This window comes from Gossypium hirsutum, chromosome D10 (genome assembly GCF_007990345.1).
Source record: "Gossypium hirsutum isolate 1008001.06 chromosome D10, Gossypium_hirsutum_v2.1, whole genome shotgun sequence".
NCBI lineage: Eukaryota > Viridiplantae > Streptophyta > Magnoliopsida > Malvales > Malvaceae > Gossypium > Gossypium hirsutum.
In genome coordinates, this window is record NC_053446.1 from 55371773 (window position 1) to 55393847 (window position 22075).

At 34.2% G+C, this 22075-nt stretch overlaps 2 protein-coding genes and 1 long non-coding RNA gene across 4 annotated transcripts; 2 read left to right on the forward strand and 1 right to left on the reverse strand.

The window, feature by feature from the left end:
* Window positions 1–12785: 12785 nt before the first annotated feature.
* LOC107916306 (peroxidase P7) lies at window positions 12786–14482 on the forward strand. Its single transcript, XM_016845500.2, has 4 exons — window positions 12786–13119; window positions 13208–13399; window positions 13554–13719; window positions 13959–14482. Exons 1-4 carry the CDS (start codon window positions 12892–12894, stop codon window positions 14342–14344), a joined length of 972 nt encoding a protein of 323 aa, XP_016700989.2. The 5' UTR covers window positions 12786–12891; the 3' UTR covers window positions 14345–14482.
* A 74-nt stretch (window positions 14483–14556) lies between these two features.
* Window positions 14557–16203, forward strand: LOC107916305 (peroxidase P7). Its single transcript, XM_016845498.2, has 4 exons — window positions 14557–15071; window positions 15142–15333; window positions 15402–15567; window positions 15648–16203. The coding sequence occupies exons 1-4, from the start codon at window positions 14832–14834 to the stop codon at window positions 16034–16036; spliced, it is 987 nt and encodes a 328-aa protein (XP_016700987.2). The 5' UTR covers window positions 14557–14831; the 3' UTR covers window positions 16037–16203.
* Window positions 16204–18289: 2086 nt separating this feature from the next.
* LOC107916307 (uncharacterized) lies at window positions 18290–21230 on the reverse strand. 2 transcript variants are annotated; one of them, XR_005919774.1, is made up of 4 exons: window positions 20697–21230; window positions 20025–20063; window positions 19026–19089; window positions 18290–18832 (listed from the first exon to the last, which is right to left on the reverse strand). It is a non-coding gene; the product is annotated as an uncharacterized lncRNA (long non-coding RNA). The 2 variants fall into 2 exon arrangements; XR_001689459.2 differs by having other exon boundaries at window positions 20025–21228.
* Between the last annotated feature and the right edge of the window lie 845 nt (window positions 21231–22075).

Below are 22075 nucleotides of genomic sequence, written 5' to 3' on the forward strand. Positions count from 1 at the left end.
CAGTAAACCCTTACTTACGAATACTTACAACCAACTACTCGAAAACTCAAATTGCAAAAGAGACGAAGAAGATCCCCAACACTACATAATAGTACAATTGAAATCCAACCGAGGCAAGAATCACCACCAATTAAAGGTGATAACAAGAACAAAGAAAAATCAAGAGAGAAATAAAGAAAACAATAAAGAAACAAGAACTGACATAAAAAATAGATGGGAAACGTGGGAAAGAGGAGTTTTGGGAAAAATAAAAAAATTAAAATTAAAATTAAACAAAATTTAAAATAATATCTCAACTTCCCACTAACCATCAAATTCCACTAAAATCGACCTACTAACTCTCATCCAACTATCACAGAATTTCAGTCCCACCAATTCTCTACCACACAACCAACAAACACTCACAGAAGCAAAAATTATCATCATTAGCTCACATAGGGCTTCAAACACAGGACCCTAAGGTAAGCTAACACCTTACCACTTGAACCAGCAGACTCATTTTGATATAAGTTGACCAAAAATATAATATAAGCCCAACCATTAGGGATAAGGCTAAGAACAAAAATAGCAGAATTTCAAAACTGAGACTAGAACCCAAGACCTCAAACACACACTCAAATCACTCAACCACTGAAGTAGATACTTATTTATGATAGAATTCGTTAAAACGGGATTTAATAAATCAAGGAGTTATAACTCTACCACCTAAAAGAAATTTCGACCTCGAAATTTACCTAACTCAAAAAGATGCGGATACTATTGACGAATCGAGTCATCAGGTTCCCAGTGGCTTCTTCGGTGCCATGATTTCGCCACAGAACCTTCACTAACGGAATATATTCCCTCCTCAACTTTAATGTCTCGATCTAGAATCTAAACCAGTTCCTCCTCAAAAGTAAAATCTGGTCTAACCTCAATCTCTTTAATAGAAACAACATGAGATGGGTCAGACAAATACTGCCTTGACATGGAAACATGAAACATATCATAGATACGGTCTAACTCTAAAGGTAGCTCTAACTGATAAGCAACAAGTCCCACACGCTTGAAAATTTAATACAGCCCAATGAACCTAGTGTTAAACTTACATTTACGTCCAAACCGAAGAACCTTCTTCCATAGAGATGCCTTAAGGAATATGTAATCACCCACAGAGTACTTAATATCCCTCTTTTTCAAATCTACATAGGACTTTTGTCTATCAAAAGCCGCATTAAGACAATCCCGAATCAGTCTAATTTTGTCTTCAATCTCAGAAACCAACTCATGACCTAAAACCCGTCACTCACCCAACTTAGTCCAACACAACAGGATATGACACTTACGACCATATAGAACCTCGTAAGGTGCCATCTGAATACTAGACTTGAAGCTATTATTGTAGGTGAATTTAACTAATGGCAAAAATCATTCCAACTACCTCAAAAACCAATCACATAACCCTGAAGCCTATCCTCCAGTATCTGAATCACCTTCTCAGATTGACCATCTGCCTAAGGATGGAATGCAGTATTGAAATCCAACCTCGAACCTAGAGCCTCATGAAGTTTTATCTAAAATCAAGAAGTAAAGTTAGGATCTCTATCCGAAATAATCGAAATTAGAATCTCATGAAGTTTTGTAATCTCTGAAATGTACAGCTTGGCCAGCTTCTGAAGAGAATAACCTATCCAAACGGGTATGAAGTGGGCAGACTTGGTCAACTGATCCATGGTAACCCATTAGAATCCTTCTTAATAGGCGTTAAGGGCAACCCACTAACGAAGTCCATAGTCACACGTTCTCATTTCCACATAGGAATCTTAACGGGTTGAAGCAAACCCGAAGTCAACCGATGCTCAACCTTAACTTGCTAGCACGTCAAACAACGAGAAACAAAGTTTGTCACTTCTAGCTTCAAACCAGGCCACCAATATAGTTAACGAAAATATCGGTACCTCTTATTTCTATAGGGATGCATAGCATAAGGGCTACTATGCACTTTTCACAGAATAAACTGTCTCAAATTAGAGTCATTTGGTAGACAAACCCGTCCTCAGAAACACAGAACCCCATCACTATTTAGCCCAAAATCAGACGTACTACCATCCTCCGAATCGTTGAACCAAAGAATCATCCCCAAACTATTTATCCCAAATCTAATCAATCCAAGTTAGCTTAACTTGTAACTCAGCTAATAGACTCCCATCATCAAACAGACTTAAGTGAGCAAACATAGCCTCAAATTAGACATTGTCCTACGATTAAGAGCATCGGCCACCACATTGGCCTTACCAAAATGATACTCAATCATACAGTCGTAATCCTTAAACAAATCAATCCATCTACGTTGTCTAAGGTTGAATATGATTAGTGTAAATGGTACACCTCTCACCATATAGATAGTGCCTCTAAATCTTTAAGGCAAAGACCACGATAGTTAACTCAAGATTATGCATTAGATAATTTCCCTCATGTGACTTAAGCTGTCGGGTCACATAACCCACAACCTTACCATCTTGCATCAGAATACATCCCAAACCGACATGCGACGCATCACTATATACCACAAACTCCTTACCAGGTTCAGGTTGTATCAGAACAGGAGCTTGAGTCAAAATAGATTTGAGCTTCTCAAAGCTCTCATGCTGCTTATCAGTCCAAACAAAACGGGCATTCTTACGTAACAGCTTAGTTAGAGGAGCTGCAATTAATGAGAACCCCTCAATAAATCTCCAATAATAGCCCGTAAGACCCAAAAAACTGTGGATCTCAGAAACATTCCTAGGCTATTTCCAATCAAGCAGCCTCAATCTTTCTAGATCAACTCAGATCACCTCTGCAGAAACCACATGCCCCAAAAATGTTACTTCCCTTAACCAAAATTCACACTTACTCAACCTAGTGTAGAGCCGTTACTTATAAAGTATTTGAAGGACTACTCTAAGGTGCTTATTATAATCATCTTCGGTCTTAGAGTACGCAAAATGTCATCGATGAAAACCACGATAGTCTAATCCAAATAAACTGGAAAACTCAATTTATTAGATCCACGAATGTAGCCAGAGCATTCGTCAAACCAAAGGGCATTACTAGGAACTTGTAGTGCCCATAAAGAGTCCTAAAGGCAGTCTTATGAACATCAACCTCCTTAACCCTAAGCTAATGATACCCAGAACGGATATCTATATTAGAAAATACAAAAGCCCTACGAAACTGATCAAACAAGTCGTCAATCCTCCAAAGTGGGTACTTGTTCTTCACAGTTAGCTTATTCAACTGTCGGTAGTCGATACACATTCTTATGGTACCATCTTTTTTCTTTACAAACAAACTGGTACCCCCCACAGAGACACACTAGGATGGATGAACCCACGATCTAAGACCTCTTGAAGCTGAGCCTTTAGCTCCATAAGCTCCTTTGATGTCATGCGATAAGGAACGATGGACACTGGAATTGTACCCAGCAGAAGCTCAATATTGAACTTCACTTCTCGATTTGGAGAAAAATCAGATAATTCCTCATGAAAAATATCCAGAAATTCCTTAACTGTTCACATGTTCCCAACAGAAGAGTCCACAAAAGCTGAATCACTTACAAAGGTCAAATACACTTTACATCTTTTCCGAACTAGTTTTTCGGCCAAAGGAGCTAACATCATATTGGATAAGTAATCCCGACGTTCACCAATCATAACCACCTCTACATCATTTTTAGATCTTAGAACTACCCTCTTAGTCGCGCAATCCAAACTGACTCGATGCTCCACAAGTCAATCCATAGCAAGAATTAAATCAAATTTCCCAATGGCAGCTCCATCAGATTAGCCACAAATATAACCCCTCGTACCTCCAACGATACATTCCTATACAATTTATTCACCCGAAAAAATGGACCTAACAGACTCAGTACCGAAATCTCACCAAAAGTACTCTCAACAGGAATCTCCAAGTTTACAGAAATAGAATTAGCTACATAGGAATGTGTTGACCCTATATCTATTAATACAAAGTAAGGGGCATCAAATAGAAAAAAATGTACCTCTAATCACATCAGCGGCGTCTATGTCCTTACGATGTCTAATCGTATAAACTAATACAGGCTGTCTCACCTCAGTTTGATTAGCACTTCTGCCCGGTGCTATCTGTCATCTACCCATACCATTATAACCCTTGGCCAGATCATGGCCCTTAGGCGGTTGCTGAACTACCCTCTAAGGATGAACAAAACATTAAGTTAGAGCTTGCATCTGATCAGAATACTGTGGGCAATCTCTGATACAGTGCTCCATCGACCCACATCGAAGACACGCTCCCAACCTCCTTCAACACTCACCTGATGGCGTCTACCACAATCACTACACCTTTGAGCCATAGTAAGAGCAATTGCAACCCCAACTCTAGATTGCCCATTAGATGTGTCCCACTTCTTAGGCTTCTAAACAGAACTAGAGGGCTCTGAATCCCTCTTATTCTTACCTCTCTCACGATCTCTATTATAGCACTCAATGCGCTTAATCTCTTCGACGGTCTTCATTTTATCCACCAAGACGACAAACTCTCGTTCCCTTTGTAGAGCTATCAGAACTCTCAAATTATCCCTTAGACCATCCTCAAACCAGATACATTTCTCATACTCGGTTGTCACCATCTCACAAGTGCAATGACTCAATCTCAAAAATTTGGCATCATACTCGACCACAGTCCTATCCCCCTAAGTGAGGTTCATACACTCGCGTCTACGATCATCCACATAACTCGCCCCCATATATTTCCTCTGGAAGGCGGTCTTGAAATATTACCAATTAATCCGATCTGATTAAATACCCTCCTCAATCGTTAACCACCACTGATATGCCTCATTGCGAAGCAGAGATACTGCACCCTTCAATTTTTGCTTAAGGGTGCAGTCAATAACATTCATTATCCTCTTAGTGGCCTCCAACTAGTATTCGGCCACAATCGAGGTGACTCTAGTGACACCCCTAAATAGCTCAGCACCATTAGACCGGAGTCGTTCAGTTACCTACCCAGGGCTCCCAGAACCAAAATAGGGTCCAGCGACCCTCTCTAATACTTTTAGCATGGCTTGGGACAATGCGTCATCCCTAGTCGAGGGACTATGAAACCTAGTCTCACCAGTAGGTGTAGTCGGTATCTCACTCGTATCTAAATTAGACATACTACCCATCGAGGATGACTCAACTCGAGTCCATGTACGGCACCCACCGCGCCCACAAGTACCACGACCACGTGTTCCACAAGCACTCATCTTACTCAAGTTTATCTACATTACAGAGTTTTATGCATCAGTTTCAGTGTTTATTTGTAAGTATTTTCTGCTTTAAATAATTATCAAAAGTTCAATAGTTTCAGAAGTTTTCAGTCTCTAACTAATTAAGTGCAGTTTTAATCGTTTTAGAGTTTTCTAGCTAAGGTATATCAAAGTTAGAAGTACTTACAAATCGGCACTGAAGACTCGGTATATCACAAACTTACTTTTCAGATTTCAAAAATAAACTTTACTCGAAAAATAATATTGTTTTTACAAATAAATTTTTGAACACAAAATTTTACAGCCCGAATTTTGTAACCTGACTCTGATACCACTAAATGTAACACCCCAAACCCAACCTAGACGTTATGGCCGAATCTGAGAACGTTACAAGGAAATGTTGTAAATCTGTATTTAAAAAAAACATGTTGTGCTTACCAGTTAAACCGTCAATTGTTTACATTTTCAATTTAAATAAATAATTTGCAGCGGAAGTTCTTAAGTCATTATGTTTTAAAAACCCGAGTTTGTTTTCTCAAAAATGATTAATTTCGCAAACCGTATTATCACATGTCATGCAAGATATTCCAAATTAAAAATCCAAATCCGAAATTTAACCCAAATGTCTAGAGAGTCCCAAAATTGCAAAACTCTTAAAACCAAAAAATTTAAGTAAATTTTATGTAAATAGAGTTTTACGGAAAAGTGGCTACATCCGAGCTTCCATCGTACCGACCTCCCTAAGTTTGAGGGTTACCTGAATGAAACAGAAAAACAGAGAGTGAGTTTTGATAACTCAGTGTGTAATGCATACATATACATAAATTTAGAATCAATCTCATGGTAAAACAGATACAGACATAAATCTTTTGCAGAATCAAAATTATAACAGATTCACACAGATATAGATATGCATAATCCTACCCCCATCCTCTACACACCAACTTCGACCATCCCAACACACCACGTGGGGTATGAAACACCCACCCAGCCCTACACACCGCATAGTGTTCATATGACACTCTTCAGAATAGTCACACGATTGCTGCCAGTATATTGGCGAAATATTGCCTTACACAAAATACTTCATCCTCATAATACATAACCTGCCCCATTGCCAGATACAAGCAGAGCATCAGATAAAATAGAATAACTGATACCAAAACGTATATCACATGCATGCTCGTATAACGAATACTATACATGCTCATACATAGCAGAACAAATCATACATATCATTTTACACAAAACTCATATAGATGTTGTTTACGTCAATTTCAATCTAACTGTGTGAACTGATTTCATACTTTAAGGTTATACCACATATACCGACCCTACGAAAGGCCCACAATTAATTGGGAGGACATGTACGACCCTAGAAAAAAATTTTGAAATTTAGCCCATATGCCTGTGTGGCTTGCCCATGTGGCCCACAACCTGGCCCACACAGCCTCTCACATGCGCATGTGTCGCACACGGCCAAGCACACAGCTGTGTTCCGTCGACGGGCCCCAATTTTGGCTTTCATCAATCGTTATTTTTTGAGTTTCTCGTACACACCTAGCTCAATTTTGATGCGAACACTCACACGAGATAACCAGAACCTAAAACTCGTCAATAAAACACCCAAAATCAATCTTAATTCCTCAATTTCAATCGAGTCACCACTCGACTACAATGCAACCATAAATAATTTCAACTAAAAGATTGCACTCATAATCGTTTCAAATGCTTACCCAAGTCCAAGACAAACCCTAAACTCTACTTCACAACAGAAGCGTCTTGAATTTCTTGAATATCACCTAGCAAAATGATACACGGAATCAGCTTATACTTCAAACTGAATATTAAGACATTAACAATGATTCCTTCCAAAACCACAGCAAACCCTTACTTTACAACCAACTACCCGAAAAATCGAATTGCATAAGAGATTAAGAAGATCCCCAACACCGCGCAAGAGTACAATTGAAATCCAACCGAGGCAAGAATCGCCACCAATTAAAGGATGAAGAACAATCAAGAGAGAGAAAAAGAAAATGATGAAGAAACAAGAACTGACGTGAAAAACAGATAGGAAACTTAGGAAAGAGGAGTTTTGGGAAAAAAGAAAAAAATTAAAATAAAATAAAAATTTAAAATAATATCTCAAATTCCCATTAACCATCAAATCCCACTAAAACTGACCCACTAACTCTCATCCAACTACCACAGAATTTCAATCCCACCAAATCTCTACCACACAACCGACACACACTCACAGGAGTAAAAATTATCATCCTTCGCTTACGTGATGACTCAAACACAAGACCTTAAGGTAAGCTAACGCCTTACCACTTGAACTAACAAGCTCATTCTAATATAAATTGACCGAAAATATAATATAAGCTCAACCATTAAGGATAAGGCTAGGAACAAAAATAGCAGAATTTTCAAAAGTGGGACTTGAATGTCCAAGACCTCAAACATACACTCAAATCACTTAACCACTAAAGCAGATACTTACTTATGACAAAATTCGTAAAAATAGGATTTAATAAATCAGGGCGTTACATGGTGCTTTAAAGACGATGGTGTCAGAACTAGGCAACCTATGACACAGGCAAAAGCACACAACGCCTACCATAACAACAACCAACCTACAACAACAGTACTCATTTGGCACCTAACCTCTTACCACTAACTTATCCGTACAACCATACAACTCGCCATGTGGCACTTTGAGATAATGGATAAACCTTCATACAAGCCAAGTGCATAAGAGAGCAAAGAGCTTTTTTTTTTCATTAAGTCACATTCAACTTCCTCCTTCCTTTCTCCCTACTGTTGCCTCTTCGTCCTATACAAGTGAATCATACCTCATCTTTTCCTCCTTCTCCTCCTTGTTAGTACTTAGTACCAACAAACTTGTTTTCCAATTATCGAAGATTTGAAACACTCAATTAAGAAAAAAGAAGCTATATTAATGCATGGTCATAAACGTGGTATTAAAGCCAAAGAAAAAAAAACTACAAGTTTGAACGGATATCTCTATCAAGAACCTCCATTGATATGGATTCACTAACTTTGCCTTCAAAATCCACCTTTGAAAATGCCTTATATGATGCACTTAATCTTCTTCCCCAACTTGCCATGCTAATTCAAAACTTTTTTTTTCCTTTTTTCCTATTATTATTTGAAGTTTCTAAGTTCAAATTCTAGGAAATATTAAAAAAAAAAAAGTTGCTAAGAAAAATAGATAATCACTGTTGAAGAAAAAGAAAAAGAAGATAAAGAGAAATTAGGGAAAGAAAATTTTGTGTTCACCAAAAAGGATAGTGAGCTAGAAAACTTTTATGGCCTGTCCATTAGGGCTTGCAATGAGCATATTAATTTTTAATTTTTTATGTAATTTTTTTATTTATTTTTATTTTTTGACTTTTTTATAATTTTATGTGTTTTTAATTTATTAAATATTTTTCCAATTTTTTTAAAAAAAAACTATGAATAGTTTTATGTATATTTTTTTACTTTTTTCAAGATCAACTTCACATAATGAGTAAATGATGAGGGCTAATTTTTTTTAGAATTAAAACCACATTGACATAATCTGTAAATATTAATGGCTAAATTTATTATTATGCCAATTAAAAAAATGATCATGTCATCATTTTATTAGTCATTTAGCGACTAGGTGACTAAAAAAAATTTCAAATAGTTCGATGACCCATTGTAATTTTTAAAAATTAAGTAACCAAAATAAAAATTTATACATAATTAAGTGACTAATAGTATTATTTATCCTAATATATTATAATTTTTTAATTTACAATTTTAGAAAAAGAAATATACATAATCATCACATTTTTAAAAAATTTAAAATTTTAGCTCACAAATCATGATAAAATTATCCAAAAGAAGAAAAAAAAACTTCAGTAATCTAATTAATTAATTAGGTCAATAAAATATGTTTAAAAATAGGCCCCATGAGTTCAAATTTCCACAATTAACAACATAGATGCAATTATTTAAAGAGTGATGTGAAAGGCTTTTGCCTTGTACTCGACAACGTACATGAAGGAATATCATAGCAATGATTTCTTTTTTAAGGTTACCTAAAGTGCATGACTTTTAAGCAAAAACATAAGCATTGTTTCTAATTGGCTTAATTGTCAAATATGGGTAAAGGGAATAATGAATTGAAGTGCTCAATGACATGAAGGCTTTCACTTTTTGGATGCTAATAAAAGATGATAATGGTTTTCCTTGGTTTAGTGTGAGGATAAGGTTAAGGTGGACTATAATAATCAAACAATTTGCCAGTAAAGGTGGGTTTGGATTGGTGAAACGTTTACATGCGGTTAGTATAAAAACAGCGATGGTAATGAAATTAGATACTGTAGCGTGAGACAAAAAGTAAGTTAAACGCATCGCACCTCACCACTCATCCAAACCCACCCTAAATCCCTTCATCAATTTTCAACGTTAAAAACAATATCACTTCTAAGGCAACTTTAGGTACTTATATCCACGGCTGGAATCAAATTATTATCAAAATAATTTTTATTATTTTTTAAGTATAACAATATCGATTTTTTTTTAAATCGAATCTATATACTTATATGTAAAGGTGTTTATAGTTGGGTTGGGTCTAGGTATGATATTAACACACTTTATTCTTATTCAAACCTAACTCAACTCGAAATATACGATTAAATTTTGTTTAAACCCGCTCATATTTCTAAATAACTAACTCAAACCCATTTTAGGTTTGTCATATTATTTAAAAAATTTTAAAATATATTTATATATTTTTTATTTATAAAATTTTAAATAAAGTCATCTTAATATTTTTAACATTTACATTATATTAGTATTATATACTACTATTGATTTAATTTTTATGTGTTATAAACTATATATAATATATAAAAATAACATTATATAAATAACAAACTTAAAAAAAGGGTCGGGTCAGGGTCGAGCTCGGGCCTTGATTATCCAAGCTCAAGCCCAACCAATATTTTAAACAAGCCTAATGTTTTTTTTGCCAAGCCTTTTTTTCAAGTTTAATATTTTTGCTCAAACCCTTCTAAGTTTCGAGCAGACCTTTAAGCTTAGGCAAATAATCTAGCCCATTAATAGGTCTACTTATATGCTTTGAAAGGTGTATAATTTTCTTCTTTACATTATAGAAAAATGTTAAATTTTAATTTTAGCCTTTTTGTTATACCTAAATTTATACTCTAATTTTTAACATAATTTGGTATCTATATTTATATAATGTTATTAGTTAGTCTAAATAGTTAATATCGTTGACTTTTTGATTAAAATGTTATGTGTTATATATAAAAATCAACACATTTTTTGGGTTTGCTTCTCTTTTCTTTTTTTTTACATTACAAAACAATGATCAAATTTCGATTTGGCCCTATAATAGACTGAAACTTAGATTTAATTCATATACTTTAATTTTTTACATAATTTGATTTTGCTACTTTTATAATGTCATTAGCTTGTCTAAATAGTAATATTATTAACTATTTTAATTACAATGTTGACATCATTTTTGTAAGAATACTATTCCAACAAAAAAAACTATTTTATAATTACAAGTTTGAATGGGTGATTTTAAGAAAAATCCCCATTTGTATTTTCAATGTTTTTTTTTTGTTGGTATTCTTCATGTCCTTTTCACGATTCATGTTCGAGGTTTGTGGTTGTCCCTTCCAACAATGTTGTTCACAAGGTTTGAACTTGTGCCTCCTCTTGAAAATACAATATGTCTTATCATTGCACCCAATACTTGTTGGTATTTTCAATGTTATTTTTTTTTACATCACTATCAAGCGAATTTTTTTTAATTTAAAAATATCGCACCAGTAAATTTAACACAAACAATTTTTAACAGTTGTAATAATTGAATCTAAATTTTCAAATTTAAAAAGTAAAGAAACTAAATTCTTAAATATAAAAGTAGGGAAACTAAATTTTTAATGTACGAAATGTACAAAAACTTAAAAATTATTTTAACTTTCAAAAATTTACTCTATAATTTAATATAAACAAATAAATAACCAAAAGCAAAGCATGATCCTGGTCATTTTATCTAGTGTTCTAATTTTATTCCTTAAATTTAAAAATATCTATTTTATACCATAACAATTAATAACTAATTTAAAATTTATATATATTTTACTTCCATTCAATTCTAAATATGGCAATTTTAACCTTCAAACCAAATATGCCCAATTACCCAAGCCAAATTCAACAAAACTTCAATTAGAATGTTTATATCTTTTATCAATTTATATTTATTTTGTTTAGTTAAATTTGATTTTTAATTTTTTTTAAAAAGTTGAATTTCACTATCACTTTTTTAAAAAGAGTTGAATTATTGTTTCTTTAACGAATATATTAACTAAAATGTTATTTTTTTTAAACATGGTAGCCCAAATAGGTTTACCATGTATACTTCATGCTATTTTTTTATTTCTAAACTTATTTTAATTTGAAATTTTTAGATTTTTTCTGAACATTTTATAATTTTAAAATTATTTCTTGATGTGAGACATAAAATAAATAATGTCATGTCAGCATGAAGTATGTATAGGTTACCACGCAGGTTGCCATGCCAATATGATTAAAAAATTAATATTTTAATTAGCATTTCTGTTTAAAAAAAATTTTGGCTCTTTTATAACCAATTTTAACTAAAACATAAAAAAATTTAAAAAATGTAAATATCAAAGATTAAATTTGTCATTATGCCAAACCGAATTCAACAATATAACATGAATCATATTTTGATTTTCTAGATTTTTTTTGCTTAGTTGATATGTTTGATAAATTGAAATTTTAAATACTGAAAATTGAAGTACTAAAGTTTTACTACTAAATTTGATGAGTGTTGAATTTATATTAAAAATTTATTTGGTAAATTTTGTTGTTTGAAAAATTAAATATCGATTTTAAAAGATTATTTATTTTTAAAATTTAATATTATGAATATAATATTTTATATTATTTTAAATTGTTTTGGATAAAAGATACTTATACTAATTTGAATATTTAATTTTTTTAATAAAATATAATCTACATTAAGTAATCAGTAGCTACATACCTACTTATCTTACTCAACATATTTTTGGTGGATTTTTTATATTAAATAAAAAATTAAAATAATTATAAAATACATTTAAAATATTAAATATTAAAAATTTTAATTTTAAATGTTTACTCAACAAACCATTAACTTTGGACTAATATATCCAAAAATTGGATTTATTTCTTAAGTGAAACCTTGTAATATATAAATATATAAAATAAAATAAAAAAACAAGTTATTGAAAGTGTTGTATTGGTATGGTAACTAGGATTGGATTTTGTAGGATTGAAAAGATGGTTTGCATAATGTAAACATAAAATTTGTGGAGATATAAAGCTATAAACAAATTAAATTGCCATTACTTTTAAGGATTAGCTCTAATTGAAATGATTAGTGTATGAAACTACGTATAACTTTTCTCCCCTTTTCTGTCAAACACCCAGTCACCAAGTATATGAAGAAATTGAGCTATATTAGGCTTAAAAGCTTCCACTTTGTGTAGTTTTTAGTATCCCAAAATAACCATTTTTTTCTTTGAGATTTCACAAGAATGCATTCCATGCCTAAAGCTTGGTCCTTGTTACTTCTTCTTGTCATTCTTGTCTTTGGTGCATTTGTTGAAGGCAGCCATGGAAGCAAACTCTCTCAAAATTACTACAAATCGACTTGTCCCCAAGTATTGTCCATTGTCAAAGCTAAAACCGAATCCATTTTAAAGAAGAAACCAAGGATGGGGGCTTCTTTGCTGCGGTTGCATTTCCATGACTGCTTTGTTAATGTGAGCATTGTTTCATAAACTTGTATTTTTTTTTTTTTATATCTTAGCTTCGATCTTCTGGCTGTTTGGTTTATGAAAATACCTGCAGGGGTGTGACGGTTCGATATTGTTGGACGATGACTCGACGTTTATTGGTGAGAAAACTGCTCTTGCTAACAATAACTCGGCTAGGGGATTCGAACTTGTCGACGATATTAAAGCTGAAGTGGAGAAAACTTGTCCTGGAGTAGTTTCCTGTGCCGATATTCTTGCCATTGCTGCTCGTGACTCGACTGTCGTAGTAAGTCTGCATTTAAGTAGCAGCTGCAACGCGATGTTATGGTCGTTATTTTACGGTTTTGTTTTCTTTAACGTTGATGTTTGTTGTAATTGACCGCAATGTGACTGTGAAAATGTCGGACCACCGCAATTAATGGCCTTTTTATCATTTGCAGCTAGGGGGTCCGTCATGGAAAGTTAAACTGGGGAGGAGGGATTCTATCACTGCTAGCAGGGCTGATGCAAACAAGTTCATTCCTGCACCCAGTTTCACCTTAAGTGCTCTCAAATCAAACTTCCATGCTCAAGGACTCTCATTGAAAGATTTGGTGGCACTTTCAGGTAATTAGACTCTTAACTAGGCAAATTCTACATTGTTTCGAGTTATGTTACTCTGATTCGGGTATATCCAATTTTTATAAGCTTTTTCACGTGTTCCCATATCTAAAAATGTGTCAATAAAGGTGTTTGATATGAGTACTTTAAGAATGATGACGAGTCCAAGTAAAATAGAGAAAGCACCGGAAGGCGTATACTTTTGTTTTGATTAACTACTGGTTTCATTTTGGAATGGTATGTAGGTGCACACACTATTGGCCTGGCAAGGTGCACAACATTTCGAGCACACATCTACAATGACTCCAACATTGATCCCTCATTTGCCAAGTCCCTGCAACACAAATGCCCCAGAACCGGAAAAGATAACATTCATCGACGCCTTGACTTACGGACACCGATTTCTTTCGATAATTTCTACTTTCGAAACTTGTTGAAAAAGAAGGGTCTCCTCCGGTCCGATCAAGAGCTCTTTAACGGCAAATCAGCCGACTCTCTGGTTAAAAAGTATGCCGCAGATTCTTCCAAGTTTTTCAAACAGTTCACCAAATCTATGATCAAGATGAGCAACATCAAGCCTCTCACAGGAAATTCTGGGCAAATTAGGATCAATTGCAGAAAAGTCAACTGAAAAAACATGGTGTTTGTAAAAGGATTATAGCTACTATTTTCGTTACAATTATCTGTCTCATTTCAGAACTTCAACAATAGCTGCTGTAAAACATCTGGTAAACTTATCAGAAACAGTGAAAACTTACTTTTACTTTCATGATTTGCTTAAAGATGCCTTCAATTCGAGTTGTTTATAACATTGGTTATATCTGCAATAGTGATAAATGAGACGGGTCTTTAAGTTTATTATTGTTTATCAGTGTAAAATAAAACTTACTCAAAGGCAGCATTGGAGGCTAAAGGAACCTTAAGCTTTCAATAGAAGATCTTGAAAATTAAGAAAAATAACGTCACAACAAACTAAAGTACGTCAATCAACAGAAGGAACTTGGCAACCTACGTTACCTTATTTAATCCTTTCACGTTTTTCCATATCCATTTGTGATAATTAACCCAAATCTTTACGCATTTACACACTATAAAAAGGGCCTCATTTCATTTCCAATATGATTGGCAACAAATTTGCATTAACCAACATGGCTTTGTTTCGTTCACTGTTACTAATTATTTTGATTGTTGCTGTTTCTTCATGTCAAACCAATGCCCAACTCTCTCCTAATTACTATTCATCCACTTGCCCGCAAGCTTTGTCTATTGTGAAGGCCGAAGTTGCCTCAGCTATAAAGAACGAAACTCGCATCGGAGCTTCGTTGCTGAGATTACATTTCCACGACTGCTTCGTTAACGTGAGTACTCTTCATTTTTCTTGAAACACCTGTGTTTGACAATCCGACACTGAGCCTTCATGATGAACAGGGTTGTGATGGGTCGGTACTTTTGGACGATAACTCGACGTTTATAGGTGAGAAAACCGCGGTTCCTAACAATAACTCGGCGAGAGGGTTCAACGTCGTCGACAACATCAAAGCTCGGCTGGAGAAAGCGTGTCCTGGAGTTGTATCCTGCGCTGATATTCTCGCCATTGCTGCTCGTGATTCGGTTGTTCGGGTAAGTACACTTGGTACCTTATTACCGTCAATAATGTTATGAATTGATCATTTTCGTGGTGTATGCAGTTAGGGGGTCCGTCATGGAAGGTAAGGTTGGGAAGAAGGGATTCGACAAGCGCTAGCAGAAGTGCCGCAAATGCCTCTATTCCACCACCAACCTCTAATCTAAGCGCTCTTATTTCAAGCTTCTCAGCTCAAGGCCTCTCAATAAAAAACCTTGTAGCACTTTCTGGTAATCCAAATGTCAATTTCGGATAACTACATTTTAGCATAGACAGTTAGACACATCATGTTTCATTTTCGGATTCGCAGGTTCACACACCATTGGCCTCGCCCGCTGCACATCATTTCGGTCACACATTTACAACGACTCCAATATAGACCCCTCCTTTGCCAACTCGTTGCGACGGATTTGCCCGAGAAGCGGCAACGATAGTGTGCTCGCCCCTCTCGACCGTCAAACACCAACTAGTTTTGATAACTTATACTACAAGAATTTGTTGGAGAAGAAGGGTTTGCTTCATTCAGATCAAGAGATCTTCAATGGAAGTTCTTTAACTGATGGTTTGGTTAAAATGTATGCAGCCGATACTTCATTATTGTTCAAGGAATTTGCCAAGTCTATGATCAAGATGGGAAACATTAAACCTCTCACAGGAAATGCTGGGGAAATCAGAATCAACTGTCGGAAAGCAAATTGAAACACGTTTCCATACTTGCAAGAAATTTTATTAAAAAAAAGTTATCTGTCTGTTGTTTGAAGTGAGTGATTGAGATGTTCATATAATTTAAATTTGTACTATCCTTTTTTTTCTCTCCGTTTTTAATAAAATGATTATGCAATAAAGGAGCACTTATACTTGTAAGATATTTGATTTCAAATAAAAATAATAATTAGAGTTTTTTAATTCGAGTTCATAGCTCGAGTTATTGAGCAAGTCAAATTTGGATATCTCAATAATTGACTTAAATAGTTAACGAAACTAGCTGAGGTTTATTTTAGAAGTATTAGAAAAACTCAATTTAATCTTGACTTGAAAATCAAATAGAAGTAACTAAGTTCGAAGTTAAATGTGAAAAACGAACTTATATTTTATCAAGCAAATGAAATTTAATTGAACCAAATCAAAGCAATTCAAACGGCTCAGTTTTTATGTCCCACCAACTTCAAATTTTAGAATTAGAACTTACACCAAATTTTTAAGTTTCAAACTTCTTATAACTTCACCTTTACATCCCCAATTAAAAATCAACCCAAAATCTTTCTAACTGATTTTTCTAAAGCTCAGGTTAACCCATCTTTGAAACAATTGAGCGAACTGAATGTTAGAATTTCTCTATCAAAAAAAAAAGAACGATTAACTTTTACAGGATCCAACTGATAGGAAGATTAGATGAGCAAAATAAGTTTACTTTGGAAACTGATGAAGAAAGCAGAAATATAATAAAATAAAGTAATGTTTTGCTTCAAATGAGCTCCAGTAACAATCCTTTACTACTTTTATTATAATAGACAGAAAGGAATAACCCAGAGCCTACTTAGCCTCAGTATAGGGTAAAATGCTTCTTTCTGTAGGCTCCACCCCTCAATTCCAAGCAAACCACAAAGCTACATATACTTATAATTAATATTAAATTTTATATAAATGTAATGGCCGACTGGCACAATCAAAATGTTGCTTTGCCCTTTGTTGCTTCCAATTTTCCTTTTCCTAAAGTATACTTTTTTTATGCAAAAGAGATGCTCGTAATATTGTGCTTTGCCTCTTCTATTAAAAAATTAGATAAATTAATCATTTCTTTTAAAAATTTCACCTATTTACAGTTTAAAAATTAGTGTTCTTGATGGAATAACCGGACAATGACACATGACATGCCACTTGTACACCATGTTGACGTATAAAAACTGATTTTTAAGAGTAAAAATAGATAAAATTTTTAACAGAATCAATTTATTTTTTGACCTAATACGCAAAGACTAATTTACTTATTGTTTTAAATACAATGAGCAAAATATAATCTACCTCTTGCTACAGGAGCTTCCATGATACTTTCACAGATGCTCTTATAAAAATCCAAGAAAAGATTGAACACCCATGCCCGACAACAATCAAATCCGATTAACATAGGCCTAACCTGCATTATTGGTAGTACAACAGCAAAAAACTTGGACAATACAGGGACAAGACAAAAGTTTCCTGCCAGCTTGATACCAATAATTCACAATTGAAAAAGGGAATCAAGCCCATGCTTTAATGCCAGTGTCGGCAGAGTATGCTTTTTTATGAACTACAGATTTGCTAAACATGGAAAATCTGTCAATCAAACACATTAAAAGCTACTCTAAAGGAGTAGAAGTGTAGTCTAAACTATCATGGTGGTTGATTATAATTGGATGCACATTCGCTACTCGACCTACGATGGGGAAGACTTTCAAGCATTATATTACACCAAAAATTGTCAGTGGCCATATCCTTATGTTGTTCCGAATCTTGAATTTTCTACATGTTCCAATGCATCGACACCAGTATCCAACAAGGGTACGGATCCAATACGAGTCTCTAAGGACTCTCCAAATACCTGAAAAGCTTGAAAAAAATTGAACATGCCCACGTTGCATACATACTCATTTCCAACACTCGCAGTCGAATCAGAGTATCATTGCTCAACTTGTCAATGAAATCAGTGGGGTAAGTCGTGCTTGGAAGCATATACCTCAGCGGCTTAGCCTTCTCTCGTGTTGCAATCGTGGTGACATAACCAAACCACTAAGCTCAGCTTAAAACATATTTATCCAAATTATCTTAAAGGATTCATATCATTATGGAAGAAACAAGGCTTCAAAGAGACCAACGCAAGATATGACTTAATGCAAAAGCAATCATCAACATCAATGTGTAATAACTAATACTAATGACGTAACTAAAGCAAAAAAAAAAAGCAAATTGTAGATAAAAAAAAAAAAGGCATGATATCATTGTTTTGCTTCCTGAAACATGCTCCATCCGATTTTTATGTTTAACACTTGAATTCCACTCCATATCTGTGTGAAAAAAGCAAACTGATCTAAATGCCATAGCACAGCCTATAAACAAGCATTCATGGCATGTTAATGATTCAATAACAGGCAGAATGTAATCATTTTGGAGTTAAATTGATTCCATGAAGTGAAACTACAAATTGTCCATTGACACAGCGTTAAATTGATTCCATGAAGTGAAACTACAAATTCTTTTCACCCCTAGTTGAGTAAAATGTTGGAATGTGGAAAGGAAAAGAACAATCTTACTGTCACCTGCCATTATTCGTATCCAAAAATTATCGCGTTGACACCAAGGGAAGCAATCATGACAGGAAGAAACACTGTACATACATGCATCATTTACTCAAACTTGGATGTGAGTGTTAAATAAAGGTATGTCAGACACGGTATGTTCAATTTTTCCCAGGTTTGGTCTTATGTAATTTGGAGAATCCTTGGAGTCATATTGTTATACCTGTATCCATATATGCGTCAAACACAAATACATAACAAAAGATGAAGAGTCAGACAACATAAGTTTTATATATAAGGTTGATAGAGAACTTCTAAATAAATTGTTTTAATGAAAGGCCAAAAACTCCCAAAGATGAATAGCATAATTATCCATTCAATACAAATTAAGAAACTGGGGAAGTTTTTAAGCTAACCTTTCAAAATAGCATTAGCCATGATTTGGAGATATCAATATCACCATCTCCATCCATCTTTTTCCTACATTAAAGACAAGGCGAAAAGACTTTTAGTAAATAAGGCAAGTAAGGGATAGTAAAGAAGAGAACAAGATACAAAGAGTAAAGAAGATTAAATATCTAAATAAATAAGATCATATTTTCAATACCTAAATATAAAATGCTATCACAAGATACAATAATTCAAATATCTTAAACTTTCATGTTCCAAAAGTCATTTTTTGAGTCCTCAGAGGAACTTGGCTTAGAAATATAGACAAGAGGAAAACTTGGGCATCTAAAGCAAAACTGATTTAAAAGGGAACAACAGTCTTTCACTCTCATCACCTACCATCTCCTTCGAGACTCGATTACGTTAGGAAACAGAAGATATATGAATGAAAATTTATACAAAACAAATATGAGGAAAACCAGGGCATCTAAAACAAAACCATTTTAAAAGGGACCAACAGTCTATCATTCTCATCACCTACCATCTCCCCCGAGACTCAATTATTATATGAAACAGAAGTTATATGAATGAAAACTGATAATAAAAAAATAAGCATTTGTTAACCAAGTTAGCAATTGTTTCATGCCCTTTTTTTTTCTTTCTATTTTCTAATATCCAAACATATGGTCAAGCACAAGGTACCAAAAGACTAAACATTTGGAACATTTCATTGATCAAAGTTTTGGAGTCCTCGTCTTATAATTGTGGCCTAAACACCTAACAACCTATCAAGTTGAGAGTGAATGCTGAAAATCACGTCCATCTTCTATTTAGTTGTAAATATCTACTTACAACATTGAAATACCATTTGATTGCCTCAAGGACTAACATACCATAATATTGATAATCATCCAACTATGCTTTTAAGTTTGGTAACAATTTTTAAGTATCCTTTCCTTCTAGAGTAATCAAAGACTACAAAGCATCAAACCAACAAGAAATGCAGAGTGTTCAAAGAAACCCACCTTGAATCCGGCCTCGTTGTTTCACGCGATCAACAACTCCTATATCGAAACCACAAAGTACAGTTTACATGCAAAACCCAGAAAACTAGAGAGAAAAAGTGGCTGAGAAAAACATAGATAACCAACATCACATAATTTTCAGACCACAGAGTATATTCCAACTACTGCTTCTAAAATAAGTAGTTCCATAGATCAAAAACACTAATCAACTCACACAATTACTGTCTAGAATCTAAATAACTATATTCAAACAAACAATGTAGCTTGCATTGAAAATGAAGAAAATGAAACAATAAAAAAAACTACTAAAAACTAAATTAATAAAATCAACATCAATTAAAATTCATAGACTTATTGTAGATGCAATTCTATTAGCTTAACTAAGCATAAAATCAAAACCCATTAAACTCTAATGCAGGAAAAATGTTCATTAATTCATTAAAAATAAAATTCAACATAAAAATGTTACTTAAAACCCTAAAAGCTTAATTGTAACAAGACGTTAATCAATAAATTAGTATTAAAACAACAACAATAACATTCTCTCATAGAACAAAAACCCAAATTCAAGAACTAAAAACCCTAGACCACCTAGACTCGAAAATCAAAACCCACTTAAAACATACAAATATAAAACACAGGAAGAAAAAACCGACAACCAATCAAAATTACATGAAAAAAAGGCGTTTTTTAGTGATGTAGACGGCGTGGAGCTAGCGTTTGCCTTTTGTTACTCTGACTTTTTCCTGTCCTTGTTCTTGTCATTTTTGTTGATGATGATGGATTCAGTGGCAGTGAAGTTGGAGTTAGAAGTAAGATAACTAATGGGGTTTTTTGAGAGGGTTCCTTTTGCTGGTTTTACTTCTTCGTTTTGTTAATGATGATTCAGTTTCTTTCATCTTTCTCTTCTTTCCAGAGAAATCTGAGCGTGGGTTTTGTTTTGTAGAGTGCATTGATGCAGCTGGTTTTGAGTTGGCGGGAAAATTCAGTTAATATAGCCATGAAAATGGAGGGATTCTGGAAACGATGGAATTATTGAGGAACCGTTGCAAGCTCTGGACGCTGCTCCAATCCAACAAGTTATTGGATTCCTAAGACTCAACCGCCGACATTTTCAATATCCAATGCTTTTGGGCCAATTTGGTTACCGTATATTTGTCAAATGCCAAAGCAAAGCTAAATTCTAAACTATTCTGTCGCCATGGATGAAGCCCAATGTGCTTCAGTTTTGTAATATTTGTTGGTTTCTCTCAGTGTTCTTAGCCCACATCTATAATAAAGCTGAGGGTTAATATTATTTTTAGTCCCTGAACTTAGTAATTAGGTCTACTTTGATACTTGTATTTCTTTTTAGATTTACTTTGTTACTGAACTTAATAATTAGGTTCATTTGGTCTTTTAACTTAAATTCCATCAAGATGTGAGGACGTGGCACTCTAAGATCGTACCATATTATCATCTAAAAATTTTAAGACAATATTTTTTTTTTATTTTTCAAGTGATGATATATCACAATCTCAAAAGATCATGTCGTCAAACTTTTACATATATAATATTCAGGCACAAAATTGAACAAAAAGAAACACATCCAAGATATTTGTGTTAAAATCAAAATGAATTTATTAGTTGAGGAGGACCATAAACAACTTGGTGTTTGGTGAGCTAATCAAAGAAAATAGTAATTCCCACTGCTGCACACCACCACCTGCTCAAAGTGAGAAATATCTTAGCTCCTAGGTTTTTAGTTCAGGTCCAAATGCTAATGGCCCACAGGATCTACGCACATGTCAAAAAAGTAAAGACAGGAACAAAAACCAGCCAACAGGTGAGAAAGCCTCTGGTTTAACCTTATCCAATGTTCCAAGAGACAGTGAAAACCTCAAATCCAGGGGCCACATGCACCGCATTCCCAACAAAAGCACACGTTTCAACATCATCTCACTTCGTGTATAAATTACTTGCCCTCTTCCCTTTCAATCTCAGCTTCACATATAACTAGCAAAAACAGATAGTAACCAGAAAAACATGGAGGCATTTCAGTCTTGGGTTTC